The sequence below is a fragment of the Oenanthe melanoleuca genome, chromosome Z (assembly GCF_029582105.1).
Source record: "Oenanthe melanoleuca isolate GR-GAL-2019-014 chromosome Z, OMel1.0, whole genome shotgun sequence".
Lineage (NCBI taxonomy): Eukaryota > Metazoa > Chordata > Aves > Passeriformes > Muscicapidae > Oenanthe > Oenanthe melanoleuca.
This window is the reverse complement of record NC_079362.1, coordinates 49,063,618-49,077,623: the sequence shown is the minus strand read 5'-3', so window position 1 is coordinate 49,077,623 and position 14,006 is coordinate 49,063,618. Positions and strand designations below refer to the sequence as shown.

Sequence of the window (14,006 nt, the reverse complement as noted above, 5' to 3'; positions counted from 1 at the left end):
AGACTCCAACTGCAGTGCTGCATCTTGCTCTGGGATATCTGGGACAGGAAGGACATGGAACTATTGGAGCAAGTCCAGAAGAGGCCGCCAAGGTAGTTGAGCGGAATGAAGAACCTCTTCTCTTAGAAAAGGCTGGAAGAATTGGAATTATACCACCTGGAGAAGAGAAGGCTTTGAAGTGACCTGATTACAGGCTTCCAGCATCTGAAGGGAGCCTTCTAAAAGGCCAGAGAGACTTAAAATACAGGGCATGTAGTGACAGAAAAAGGGTCTATGGCTTCAAATTGAAAAATTAGGTTTAGGTTTGGAAAGAAATTTTGTAGTACAAGGGTGGTGAGGCACTGGAACAGGTTGCCCAGAGAAGTAGATGCCCCATCCCTGTTAGTGTTCAAGGCCAGGCTGGATGGAGCTCTGAGCTGTCTGGTCTAGTGGAAAGTGTCCCTGTCCCTGCTCAGGGATTGGAACTAGATGGTCTTTAAGCTCCCTTTCAACCCAATTATTCTATGATTCTATGAAAGAGTACATTTTGAGAAGTATTTGGCTGACTTATTATAGATATCCTTTTCTTGTTTATTTCTCCTTTCCCTTTAGACAGAAGTTTCCATTTTACAAACACTCACTGAGTAGTTGCAATTGACATGTTCTATGCAGATCATAGCTATTCCTTCACACTCTTTACCTGCATGCTTCATTCTTCTACCTTAAAGAGGCCAAATCTTCTGGAGGTTCCCTTGAGTAGAAAGGATTTGAAGGATTACTGTTTTAAGATTTGCTTGTCCCTAATTATTTTCTGACATGGAACAAATATTTTATCTGCATACTTCCCTTTTCTTGATTCTTAGAAGCAGAAGAGTTAAATTTACTGATTTGTCCTTTGTGCCATTTCCCTACATTTTGCCTGATCTTAACTAGCAATATGGAGAAACTGATTGTTTCAGGTTGGTTTCCCAAAATGGAGGGAAAGTAGACTAGATGCTTGTAATTTGTGTTTAGTCTTTTGGATTGTAAATATACTGTTCTTTGAAATTCCAGAATTTTAGTGGCAAACTAAGTCTGCCTTACAGAGAGAGCCAAAGAATAAGTAACCCAATTATTTAAGATCTTTTTAGTCCTGCTGTTGAAAAGGGTAAGACTTTGGAGGGCAAATCATCCCAAGGAAAACGAGCGAGCAAATCCTGTGGATCAAAACCTGGTTAAGTGCATAGCTTGTGTCAACAGACATTTGACTTTTAATACCACTTTGACTTTTGACCCTGACAACTGGAGAAAGGCAAATACTGCATCTATTTTAAAAGAGGGCCAGTCATCCTTATTTCCGTCTTAAGACAAAAGGGGACAGTTCTTATGAAGTGCTGGTGAAGTGGTGATGATCAGGAATAGCTAGGGTAATTTTTTTTTTTTCCCAAAAGCAAATAATGCCTTACAAGCTGTGGCTTCTGTGATAAAATTATTTTCTCTGTGGCCAAATGTCTTGGTTTGAAAGACAGGTAGGAAGGCAGAAGCCTCCCTTGGAACAGAAAATGTAAACCACTTCCCTCCAAATTATTATAATTTTGAAATTAAGGGCCTGTCAGGCAAAGATATGGAAATAGAAATAGCAGTTCTTTACTAGTGTGTGTAATGAAGCAAAGAAACAAGAACAAGTACAGCATTAACCACAACCAGAACAGGAGCCCAGGGACCCTTCTGGGCCGCGGGCACTTTCCCCGTGGTGCAGTTCCAGGCACGGCCAGCAGGGGCGCTGCTGGCTCCTGGCCGGGCAGGGCGGGTGCGGTGATTCCCCCGCGGCTGCAGGGGACGCTGTGGGGCGGCTCGGGCAGCGCGCGGGAATGGCGGCTGGGCCCGGACGGGGAGGGATGGAGAGAGGCTTTGGTTCACTAACCCTGGGGCAGCCAAACCCACTGCCCAGATGGGAAGGGATGGAGAGAGGCTTTGGTTCACAAACCCTGGGGCAGCCAAACCCACTGCCCCGATGGGAAGGGATGGAGAGAGGCTTTGGTTCACAAACCCTGGGGTAGCTGAACCCACTGCCCAGATGGGACAGTGAACAAAAGGAAAGAAACCAAGCCCCCAACACCAAGGGCAGAGCAAAAGTTGAATCTATGAATGAATTGGATCTATGAATTCAGTGTGCAAATGTCCCTTAATACCCTGTCTCAGTCTGGTGATTCCTGTAGTAAACTGTGAGGATGGATGAACAGGTGGGTTTAGAAAAAGAAAACATGGAATGATTTGGCTCAGAGGATAGTGGTTAGTTAGTTGCACACTACTTGGAAAGTGATGATGGTATTCTTCAGATTGCATCTAAAAGCTTTACATTTCAATTAATTATGTGTTAAAACATTAATTGCTTTAACAAGAGAAAAAAAGCATAAGTAAAGAGTTAAAATTTCAAATGTTAGGGGTGTCCTAACCATTACTGTAAGATAAAAAGTATATTTTGAAGGTGAAGAATAGATTGACTTGGATCTTTAGGGTTTTGTTGGTGTTCCAGAACGTAAACTAAATCTTCAGTATTTCTAAGAGTCCTTTCTCTAATAAACATGCAGACTTAGAACCACAGAGTCTTTTGACTTGCTTTTTAGGGAGATGATATTTAGAAGTGTTTTGAAGTTTAATTTCTTCCCATTAAGGAAAGTAAGTCCAAACAGAAGAGGAAGAACAGAAGAAAAATTTAAGTGCAAAATAACAAGTGGTGTGTGGGTGGGTGGGAAGTATTGGTGAGTACAATATTCGGCAAAGCATTATGAAAATAAAGAAAAAAGGAGTGGTGTTGAAATATATGTATGTGTTTAAGAGAAACTTTGGGGATGGAAAGGAGCCCTTGAGATTGTTCAAGCAGGATCAGCCAGAGCAGTTTGTCTAGGACTAAGTGTAATAGGGGTTTTAATAATGTTATGGGTGGTTACTTGACCAGCTTTCTGAACAATCCATTGTAAAAAGAAAATTCACTCTTGCCACACAAAGTGTGTTTTTCATGTGTATGTACCTCTTACCTCTTATACTGGCAGTGGCCTCATTAAAGTCTGGCTCCCTGTTTATACACATAGGTGAGAGCCATCCTCTCACAACCTTTCTATTCTCTAGACTAAACTCTTCTGTATCAAGGATGTTCTGTATCAAAGCTATTAATAATTTTTGTATCCATTTTCTGGAACCTCTCCTGTACACCCCTGTCTCTTTTCTCTGGGGAGCCTACACCTGGCCTAACTAATGCTGAGTGATGACTGGCATTCGCCTTCCCTCTGTCTGCTGGCAAGACTGCTCTTAATGTAGTCCAAGAAGCTGTGGACCTTCTTCTTGCAAGGGCACATAACTAGTTTATGGTCAGCTTTGTTTTTTATGTTCCTCAAGGTCACTCTCTACCAAGCTGCTCTCCAGTCAGGTGGAGACCCTTGGCAGGTACTGGTACTCCCTCTGTGCAGGACTTGAATTTTTCTTTGTTGAACATGATGAAATTCCTTTCTATCCAACCTTAAATGGTGGCAGAGGCAACTGATATTCACTTTCCCAGGGACTGTCTTGTGGCTGGTCAGTCTGTCATCAGTCTTCCTTCTTGAAGATATGTGTGATATTTGCTCTTGTCTGTTTAAGAGGAAGGTGTAATCACCTAAGAGTGCACTCTTCCAAACATCAGGCAGCTACTTTAGAGCTCATGATTATAACCTGTTAGAGACAATAGACTTCTATATGCCCTGTGTAAATGCTCCATAACCTAATCTTTCACTGAGGCTGTCTTCCTTACTTTGGCCATTCCTTCTACTCTTGGGATCCTCAGATTCCTAAACACTGCTCTTAGCAGTAAATAATTGAAGCAAAGAAAGTGCTGAGCACCTTGGTTTTTCTGTGTTTATTGTCATATTTTTGTATATCACGTGTTTATTGTCATATCATATTTTCCATATTATTTCTATATTAAGCAGTGGCCCCACATTTTCTCTAGTTTTCCTTTCCTGTCATTGAATTTTACTCCCCAGATTGAAATTAAGGTAGACCTTGACTTTCCTAACCCTATGCCTACACAATAAAATACCTCTTCCTGCCCCAGATCAGCCATCTCAGCTTCCACCTCTTACACATTTTTGTTTTATATCTAATTATTTATCTAATTATTAATTTCTGCAGGCTTACTGTTGCCTTTGATGTCCTGCACAAGGTGATAGACCATTTTTGAGCTTGTGATGATCCTTAGATATCAACTAGCTTTACTGGGCCTTTCTCTACAAGATATTTTGTAGGATTTTTCCAAGTGCACCTCTTCAGAGATTACATTCTACTTTCCTGAAATCAAGGAATTCCTTCCTCGAAGGATTCTGAGCTCTATCATCTCATCATCATTGCAGACAAACTTTAATGTTCTATGACAAGTTCTTCACAGTTTGTAGGTATCAGGTCTAGCAATTTGCTTCTACATGATCAAGAAGTTACCAGACAATCTCTGTATGGTTTATTGACCTTCCAGCAGATGCCACAGTGCTTCAAGTTCCCTGTGAGAACAGGGCGTACAAACATGAAACTTTTTCCAGTTATCGGAAGTAGTCTTCACATATTTATTCCCTATAGCAGGCACCTATTACAGCATCACTAATGTTCTGTCTGTCAACCTTGGCCTGCAAGCTCTTGACTGCTTTCTGATCTGCCCTCACATAAAGGACTACTGCTCTTAGTCTTCCTAGCCTCTTCTTCCTGAACAGCCTTTACCGATTAATCACAGCATTCCAATCATGTGAGTTACCCATCATGTATTCACTATCCCAGTGTTGTCATGGAGCTGCATTAATTACACAGACCTCTGTAATCCCCATTGTTCATTGCCCATGGATTGGTGTATAGGTGTTTCAGGGAGGCACTGAAGTGTGCATTTCTTACTTGTTTGTTGGGGAATCTCTCCAACAGTTAAACCCACAAGTCCATGGGCATTTGGATTGATCAATATAAAAGTTAGAAATTACAGGATTATCAGAGATTCCAGACAAACACATAAAACCTGGAAAGGCTGTATTACCATTGTGTAATGGCCATTGGACACTTAAATGGAGGATTTTATATCATGCACTAATGGAATTGGAAATCATTTTAGAAGCATTTGCTATAATTTTTCTGAAGAGACTTGGGCAATATAAGGGATGAAGACATTCTAAAATAAGCAGCTGCCCTCTAAATGCCAAATTAGTTAGGAATTATTTTTCTTTCTAATGTCTGTTGACTTTCTTGGTGAATTAGATTCATCATGTTCTGAGCAGGAGAATCCCCAGATGTCAAGTTTTTTCATTACAGTAATGATGTAACATACATTCAAACCATGATAATAAATTCATTACAAACTGTCTGGGCTAGAAATGTGGATTTGTCCTTCTCTGCAAGCAGTTCTCCTTGCTTTTGGTTTGATATGACCATTCTTTGGAAATGTCTTTGTGATTCTATGATTGTGTGCCGTTGTATTCTCTTATGGTTTCTGAAGGTTGATACCTTCAGAAGTTTTCATGGCCTTTTAGTGATTGGTTGGTTTTATTTGATGTTGGTTGGTTTTAAAACATCATACATTTTGGGGGGTTTGTAGTTGTTGATTTATTAATTTAGGTTTTGGGCATATTTGGGGAGTTTGTAGTTTTGGGTTTGTGGATTTTGGTTGGTTGATTTTGTTTTTTGCTTTGTTTGTTTTTTTCCAGAGTGCTTAATATGTTTCTGTGCTTTCAGGATTCTTTCTTTTCTTTTTTTTTTATTTATTTTTTCTTTTTTTGAAGGTCTTTTCATCCTGACTGTATCTCTGTGAGTTTGTTATGAAGGGAGGTGTTTCTTTTCATGTCTTTGTTTTAGAGTTGAGGTTCTCACTCTGTCTAGCAGGGTTAACAGATTGGTCTCCTTTAACTCTTGTCTTAGCTCATGATAAGTGTTTGCTGTATCTACTCACTGAATTGCAATATAATTTAAATTCTGGATAGTAGTCTTTAACCTGTTTGTATCTTTGCTTCTTCCTAGCCTGAAGGAACTTATTGACTAGCCCAGATCCTTGGAATGATGTCTTGAACAGACCTTTAGCATTGTTTCTGTGCACTGCAGTTCAGTCTGCAAACACAGAAAAGCTGGCTGAGTTTAGACCATGCCCTGTGATGCCAGGAACAGTTCTCATGTCTTTGTTTTCATAGATGAAGCCTTTGGTGTATTACCTTTATGGGTCATCGACCTGGATTTTATTTGGTTCTTCATGGACATTTGTGTTAACATCTGTGTGTTTGGACTTGCACTTAGAAGCTGTAGATGCATGCTGAGCATTTGTGATAGTGCCAGTGGCAGTCTCAGTCCTGACTACAGGAGGGAGCAGCTGGGGTGGTGGCAGTGGAGTCCCCTCCTCTGGGACGGGGGAGTTCCTACAGCACCATGGACAGGGCTGGGTTTGGGGCGGGATCAGGTCTCTCCACAGCTCTCCAGCTCGGGGTGATCGTGGCGTGGGGCAGGGATGTGTGCAGAGTCATGAGCCTCTGACATTGTTGCTGGCTGTCCTCTCTGGCCAGTTCCTTCCCCACGTACTCTCATGTCCACCTACCTACAGCTCCCAGGCTAAGAAGAAGAGGAGAGGCTGTGTCCAAGTCTCTGCTTTCAGAATCTGACATCTTGAACTATAATATATTGCTTTGTAAATGCATCAAGCGTCACACCTACTGCTGACATTAAAAAAAGTAATATCCTGCCTGACTTGTGTGTATGTCCACAATGTGAATTTGTAGGTTTTGGAGTACATGTGTTTTGTTTTTAAAGACATTCAAGATTCGTATTAGAATATGATCCTCAACATAGCCTAGAAAATGTTAATTTAATTTTTTTGCTGTTGTTTAAATACTAGTGTTATAGAAAGTGAGTAATAAAATGTTTGCATAGTTTGGAAGTTGTCGCATGTCTTTATCTTTGCAGTGCTTATGTAATAAATGAAAATTTAATTAAAATCAGAGCTAATACTGTCGCATTTTGTAACTGTGCATTTTTTTTAATGATTAAACAAATGTGTCTGGAATATTCTGGAAAAAAAAGTCTTGTAAATACTTTCTGGTTTTTTGCTTTTGTGCAATAAAAAAATAAAAGAACCTCTATGTAATTCAGTACAACCTAGCAGCATTTGGTCAGATTATCAATGTAATATCATGTCTAAATGTGGGAAGATTTTGATGTCACCTTTGAAGCAAGCCTGTTTAAAATCAAATCTCCAGTCAATTCCTTCCAAGGAGATTATGTTAAAAGTTCTAAGAACCATTTTGAATGGTAATATTGAAAGATTGTGTGTTTTTTAAACTGTGATGTGTTGATGAAGAACAGAAAGAGTTGCTGGCTGAAAACTTTATAAAAGCAGAGTAATGACTGATTGATGTAAGATATGTAAATCAAGTGTTGCATATGAAAAGATAGATACAGAAAGTGCTAGTAAATCTGGTTTCATTTTGATTTATATTTTGTTTGTTAAGTGAATTTGTATATTTTGAGAGCATAGCCAATATTATATTCTGTTGGGTTTTATTTTGATTGTGACCTAAACAGTACTTTTTGACATTAGCCATAGAGACTGACTGTAAATTAGTTGTTTGTGGAAAGAATGAGAGTGTGAATAAGATTTTGCTCTTAGGGAACCTAAATATAAATCATCATTAGACACTTTTCATTATTATTCTTAGTATGAATATAAGCTTTGTGTGTATTTTTCCAGTAGTTTTCCCCTCCATTTTTATACAACATTATATTTTGACTTTAGTGTGTGTTAAAATACTATACTTTTTATTTCAGTGTGATAAAGTGATAAACCCAGAAATTTCCAGACAGACATCTTACAATTGTTACTGAATCTCTCAGGCTGTAAGAAGTGATAAAGTTTTCTAAGAGTAATAACTGTCCAGCAGCTTTTATTTTCTGTGAAGCTGGCTTTTGAAATATCTAGGGTAATGACCATGTGTCATATATCTAGTCAACTGTGATTTTGAATGTCTAAAGTGTTTTGCTACCTGTAGGTTAAAAAAAAAATAATAGAAAATGTGCATGGGGAAAGTGCAGATAAAATAAAGTTTAGTTGAAGATTTCTCTCTGGCTTTGGCTAACTTATCTCAAGGCAAGGTTTGCATAAGGAATTCTGCTGTGTGGGAGAATCTGGCTTTGTTCTGAGACTTAATTCTTTCAGAAGATTTAAAGTTCTTACTTGAAATATAAACAACCCGTTTACTATGCATATTGCATATTCTCATTTTTGGTATGGTAGGGTGAAGAAATGAAGAAAGGTTATACATTTCACAGCATAATATAGCCACAATTTTGTTAGATAACCACAATTCTGAAAACACATGATCATTATTAAAGCACTGAATGTATACTATGGTAGAGAAATTATTCTTCTATGAGAAACTTGCTGAGCAGATTTTTTGAGCTTTGGTAAGGCTTAACCATTTATTATTGGCCATCATTTTCGGAATGTTAGTTGATCTTTCTCTGTAAACCCAAATATGCAGCTGTGACATTTCTTGGAACATACCAGTTTTGTAATGTTATTTTATAGTATTCACTTACTTCTTATGTAACTCATAGCAGAAAATAAAATGTTTTCTCTGGTTCAAATGCTTTAGAAAAAACTTAACCTGAAAGTTACTTTCTAAGTGTCCTTACCCAAAAGGAAAAATATAGGGCAAAAAGAGAAGGAATATCTACCATGACCTAGTGCAAGTGATAAAGAAATAATGATTCCATTTATTTGATATCTACTGCTTAGATATAAGGAATAGTATTGCTAGTCAGTAGGATTGCAGTGCTGTGAGAGAAAAATGAGCCATGCGGCTGTATTAATTATTATTATTTTTATTATTTCCAGAGTTCTGTGGTTTACAGTATTAATTAGAGGAGTTTTTTATTTAGCTAGCTAAACTGAAAAGAATGTTGCACTTTAACACTTTGAGATGGAAATAACATTTTTTTAGATGATACTTTGTAATAAAGTTGATAAAATTCTTGCTTCTGCATACTTCACAAAAACTTAGCTGTTACCCTTTGGAGCACTTACATCATTGAACCAACTTATAAATCCTTTCATGCTATCTTTTAAGGAGACAATGTGATAATCATTGCAGGTAAAAGTAATTTTATAGTTCAAATTAGTACCAGTGGAGTTTAGTCCTAGTTATTATTCTATTGAACTCAAGTTTGGCTTGACAAAGCCAAAGACATGAATAGCAAGTGTCTTGACTTCTGAGCATGTATGGTGTTTTGCCACCTTCCTTGACCGTATGCAATGAATACAGATAATAAAAAGCTATTTTTTAATTAGCTGCTTTTTAGTTTTCTGGAGAAAATGCAAGGATGGGGGGAAAGCTAAGTCGAGAGGAGAGGGAGAGGGAGAGGAAAGGAGAGGAGAAATTTTTCCTAGATGCTGTTTTGCTTATACTAGGGATTGTACTTATAGACTACACACACATTTAAGATTTGCAGGATGCAAAAATCAGTGAAAAAATATGCTTAAATTTGTCTGAAATTTACTAGAATTTGAGAATATCAGTCATTTGTACCTGCTACATTAAGTATAAAATTTCACATTAACTATGTGAAAGAAGTCGTAATTCTGTATTTTGTTTTAAATTAGATTCATGACTTTGAGTTGTGTTTGAAATGAGTCCTAGAGTAACACTGGCTAGCCAGTCAAGCGGTGTTATAAGTAGCAAAAGTTCTAATGCCATATATTTATGGCATTCAAGAATGTCAACAGATTGTTTTGTTTTTAACTTTAAATAATCTAGGAATAACAGGAAATATAGGACACTTAATAAAAGACTCTCAAAAGTCCACAAAATAACCTGGGAATATTGGTGCTTTGAAGAGTTTGTTGCTTCAGTTTTCCTGCCAAAGATTATTTTTATGTCTTGTCTTTTGTATATTTGAGTGTATTGTGCCTTTATGATTGTGAATTGCTCAATATTGTGGGATAATTCGAAGTGTCTTTTCATGCTAAACCTAAGAGTTGTTACTTACAATGGCCAGAACTGCTTGTAAGTACAATCCCCTTAGAGTGCAAATGAAGTTAATTCTAAATACATTATTTTCCTGATCAGGAAATCAATCAGTTCTTTATCTGATGGATGTCTTTGCATTGATGCAGCATATGTATGTTCTATTCAAATAGCTTAAATATTTATGCATCTGACCAACAATGGGGAATGTTTTTCCTCCAAAAACTGCTGGGAAAGAAAAAGGTCAAAATAAATACAGGTGCCTAAATAAGCACCTGTACACTTAAAAGGCAATTAGAGTCAATCAAGACTCTGGCAGTGTCCTCTCAAGCCCAGTTCCATGGGGTCCTAAACACTGCAATGCTCAGGGGCATGAAAAAGTGATTTATTGCCTGGCTTAGTTTTTTCTTTTAGTTAGGTCATCATGTGTCAGAGTCCAAGAACTGGTCAGAAGTGGTGAGAGCAGGTGAAGATAGAGAAACACAGATTCCAGATAGAAGCCTGACGTTTCTGGAGATGTTGTGTAGTTGCAGTTATCCTTATTGACTATGATCTAACACCTTGTATCCCTATATGTCTGTAGTCTAATTCTGTTTTCAGACTAGGCATTTTTATAGGGATGTGCCATCTGGCTGGCTTTCTTGGAAAGGGTTTTCAAGTCACCTCTATGATAGGTTCTTATGGATATCCATCATACTGAAAATTCCTGCTTACTTCTAGATCAGGTAGTAAAGTGAAAGTGGTAAGAGAACAGCCAGTTGAAAAGAGCACAATATCATCCTGAGGAGGAAGGAAAAAGGAGTGCTTTACTACTATTGGTTTCATTATGGCCATTTCTTCCTAAATACGTTTTCATTTGAATGACAATCTGTGTAGATACAAATCTATTTTAATAAGAGTAAGTGAAAACCATCACATTTAATATTTTCTAATTCTTTTCCAGAACTCATGTGGCATTATTGCTGTGGAGTCTTTGAGTATTTGTTACTACTAATCACTGAGATTTTGCACTGAAGCCTGACCTTAGCAGGGCTGTTTATACAGTATTGTATGTGGCTTTCCAGAGTTGAGAAACAGTTAAAAGTCATAGAAGGAATTCTGAAATTTTCTGCTGCTTTCCTTGTTCTATGGGTTCCAACTATTATTTTGTCTTATAGGTCACATTTCTAGTTTGTTTGTGGTGCTATACTGTTATAATAACGTTTGAGATGTTGTATTCCAGAGGATATGGTTTTATCTGGTCTGCTATGTTTGGCCAATAAAATCATTTTGAGGTTTTAGAAGTGGAATTAAGCCATATTGGATAACTGTCAATAAAGACAAACTGAAGTGCCAGACAGTCTGAGGATAATGGAGTAGTCTTTTCCTTAAGCGAGCTCTAAATATGTGTTTTATTTTTTCTTAGAAGTTGCAGGGTGAGACTGATTTTTGTGTCTGAATTGAAATAAAGTATCCTATCAGTGATTAAATATGGCTACTTATCTTTATCTTACTGCTTTGGATTCAAACAGTACAGCATCTAGGTCTGAAGCACTAAGTTAAATGTACTTTTTATTCTTTTTGTTTTTCAGAGGTCCAGAAGACACAATAAATGATTGTAAAATCCTTTTTATAGAGGAAATGTACAAGATTGAAAAACCAGGAGCCTATCCATTGACATTTGGGGATGGAGATTTCAAAAGTATGCATTTTTTAAATTATTTGAATATAAGCACAAATTGAGTGATGTTTTTTTAGAAAATATCAGCATGCAGAGGTAGTAGTAATAATTGGTTTGTATTCAAGAAAGTGGTTGCATTGAATCCTTTCTAGATTGCTATTCTGAAAGTATAGTGATGGCATTATTACTTAAAATATTCAGAAACTAGTAACAGCTTAGTGCTATCAGTCATAAACGGTGAAAAAAGGAAACAGCTGATAATGCTCTAAATAAAAAGTGCAGAATGAATTTGCAGTCTCATTTAAGTTCCTAGAGAGGTGTTCAGCCCACCAAAACTGCTGTTGCAACTGACATCTTATTTAATAAATTAATAAATGCCAAAAATAGAATTAGTTGGTAGTAATGCACTTTAACTCTGTCCTTTTGTCAGGGGGGAAAAAAAGATATGGAAGTTTGCACTGAAGCCCCTTGTACCATGAACAAATAAGAAAAAAAAGGGATAGTTAATGTTTGGATTAGTTGACCCTGCATGAATTTCTAAAAAAGTTCCTATGCCAGACCTCCTTAACCTCCCCACAACCACAATAAGGAGGAAGTGGCAGTCTATCTAAAAAGTAGTGTGACATTTTATCCTAAGTTTGAAAATATAATTAAGTTAGGAGTGCTAAGTATTTGTGATAGCAACACTGAAGATTGAACTGCAGGTCTACAAGTAGGTATTAGATATAATTATACATTACATTCCTGACTCCGTGCAGCTTTTCAGAACCTTTGTAGGTGGCTCTTAGTGCACAACAATGAGTCTGAATAATGTTTATTTGTTGTAAAAAAAAAAAAAAAAAATCACTTTTTTTTCAGGGGAGCAAATACTATTCCCTGTGGTATTCTTAAAAGTAAAAACGTCAATTTCTCAACTCATTGTTCATTTTCATTATTTGAGAATTACTTCCCTTAGATTACTAAAAACAGAAAATGATCCACTCTTTATTTTTTCTTGGTCACTTTAAAAGAACTGTGCAATATCTTAAAGCATGTTATATTTAAAAACATTGCAGTGTGAGAAAATTGAAAATCTACAAATATTGTTTTGTTTTTACATATTACTTATTTTGCAAGTATGCAACATTTTAAATGGCATAAAAATGATTGTGGTTCATTTAGTTCTCCCCCACAGCTACTGTATAGTGAATTCATTTTTAAAATTATGTGTCAAGACAATGAGTGATTACCATATTGTTGACCATAAAAAATTGTCTACAATGGTGCTATTTGATCTGACATGAGTATTTACTTATCATAGAATCATTTAGATGGCAAAAGACCCTTAAGACCATGAAGTCCATCACTAAACCATGACACTGAGTGCCAGATGTTTTTTGAACACTTCCAGGGGTGGTAATTCCATTACTTCTCTGGGTAACATTTTCACTTTTTCTGTGAAGCAGTTTTTCTAATAACTGATCTAAACCTCCCCCAGCCCAGCTTCAGGCCATTTCCTCTTGTCCTTTTGACTGACCTCACCTGGCTACAAACTCAGTAGCTGCAGAGAGGAATAAGGTCTTAGGTCACCTGAGCCTTCTTTTCTGTGGGGTAAACACCCCCAGCTCTCTGAGCTGCTTCTCATAGGACTTGTGCTCCAGAGCCTTCATGAGCTTCACTGCCCTGTTCTGGACACATTCCAGCACCTCAATGTCCTTCTTGGAGTGAGGGATCCGAAGCTGAACACAGGATTTGAGGGATGGCCTCACCAATCTGTACTTCGTACATTGATTGCCACTCCAGTTATTTCAGAGTCAAGACCTTCATTGTCTATTACAGCTCCTTCCCTCCAATATTGATAGTTGTTTCTTTATTTGTAACCTCTTTGATTAAACTACCCAAATATTGATATCTGTGTAGAGATTTGCACCTCTGTGTATGTTTTATTTCATTTTGTTCCTGGTCCCAATTCTGATTAATTTCAGCATATTGTTTATAACCTTCATAAATAAATTTCATTCATAACTATATTATTTTAAAATGTAATTGTGAAAAATAAATTGATCTGGGAATTCAGCCTTATTTTTTGAACTGCTCTTTTTCCTGAACACCCACCACACTACTCTGTTCATGTGATTCTGGTTTTTCAGCCAGGTCAGCTGTTTTGCCATTGCTTAGGTATGCACAATGCACATTGGTTGAGCTGTATGCTATAACTACCACTGTAGTCTTTCCTTCTGGACTGTACTTACAACCCCATTTGTACTGTGTATTAAAAAAAGTTTAATATATATGCACCTACCTATAAACACACAGCTTCCTTAGCTTATGTGCTATGCAAAGATGCAGAATTTCATTACAATAATGGCAGATGTTATTAAAATCATTGTTTGGCCTTA

At 37.2% G+C, this 14,006-nt stretch overlaps 1 protein-coding gene across 2 annotated transcripts in view; it reads left to right on the top strand.

The window, feature by feature from the left end:
• Positions 1-14,006, top strand: part of UHRF2 (ubiquitin like with PHD and ring finger domains 2) — a 78,628-nt gene that overhangs the window by 33,621 nt on the left and 31,001 nt on the right. For both annotated transcript variants that reach the window (XM_056514894.1, XM_056514893.1), the window contains exon 5: positions 11,540-11,649. In XM_056514894.1, the coding sequence (XP_056370869.1) occupies positions 11,540-11,649 (110 nt within the window). The remainder of the gene's footprint in view (positions 1-11,539; positions 11,650-14,006) is intronic.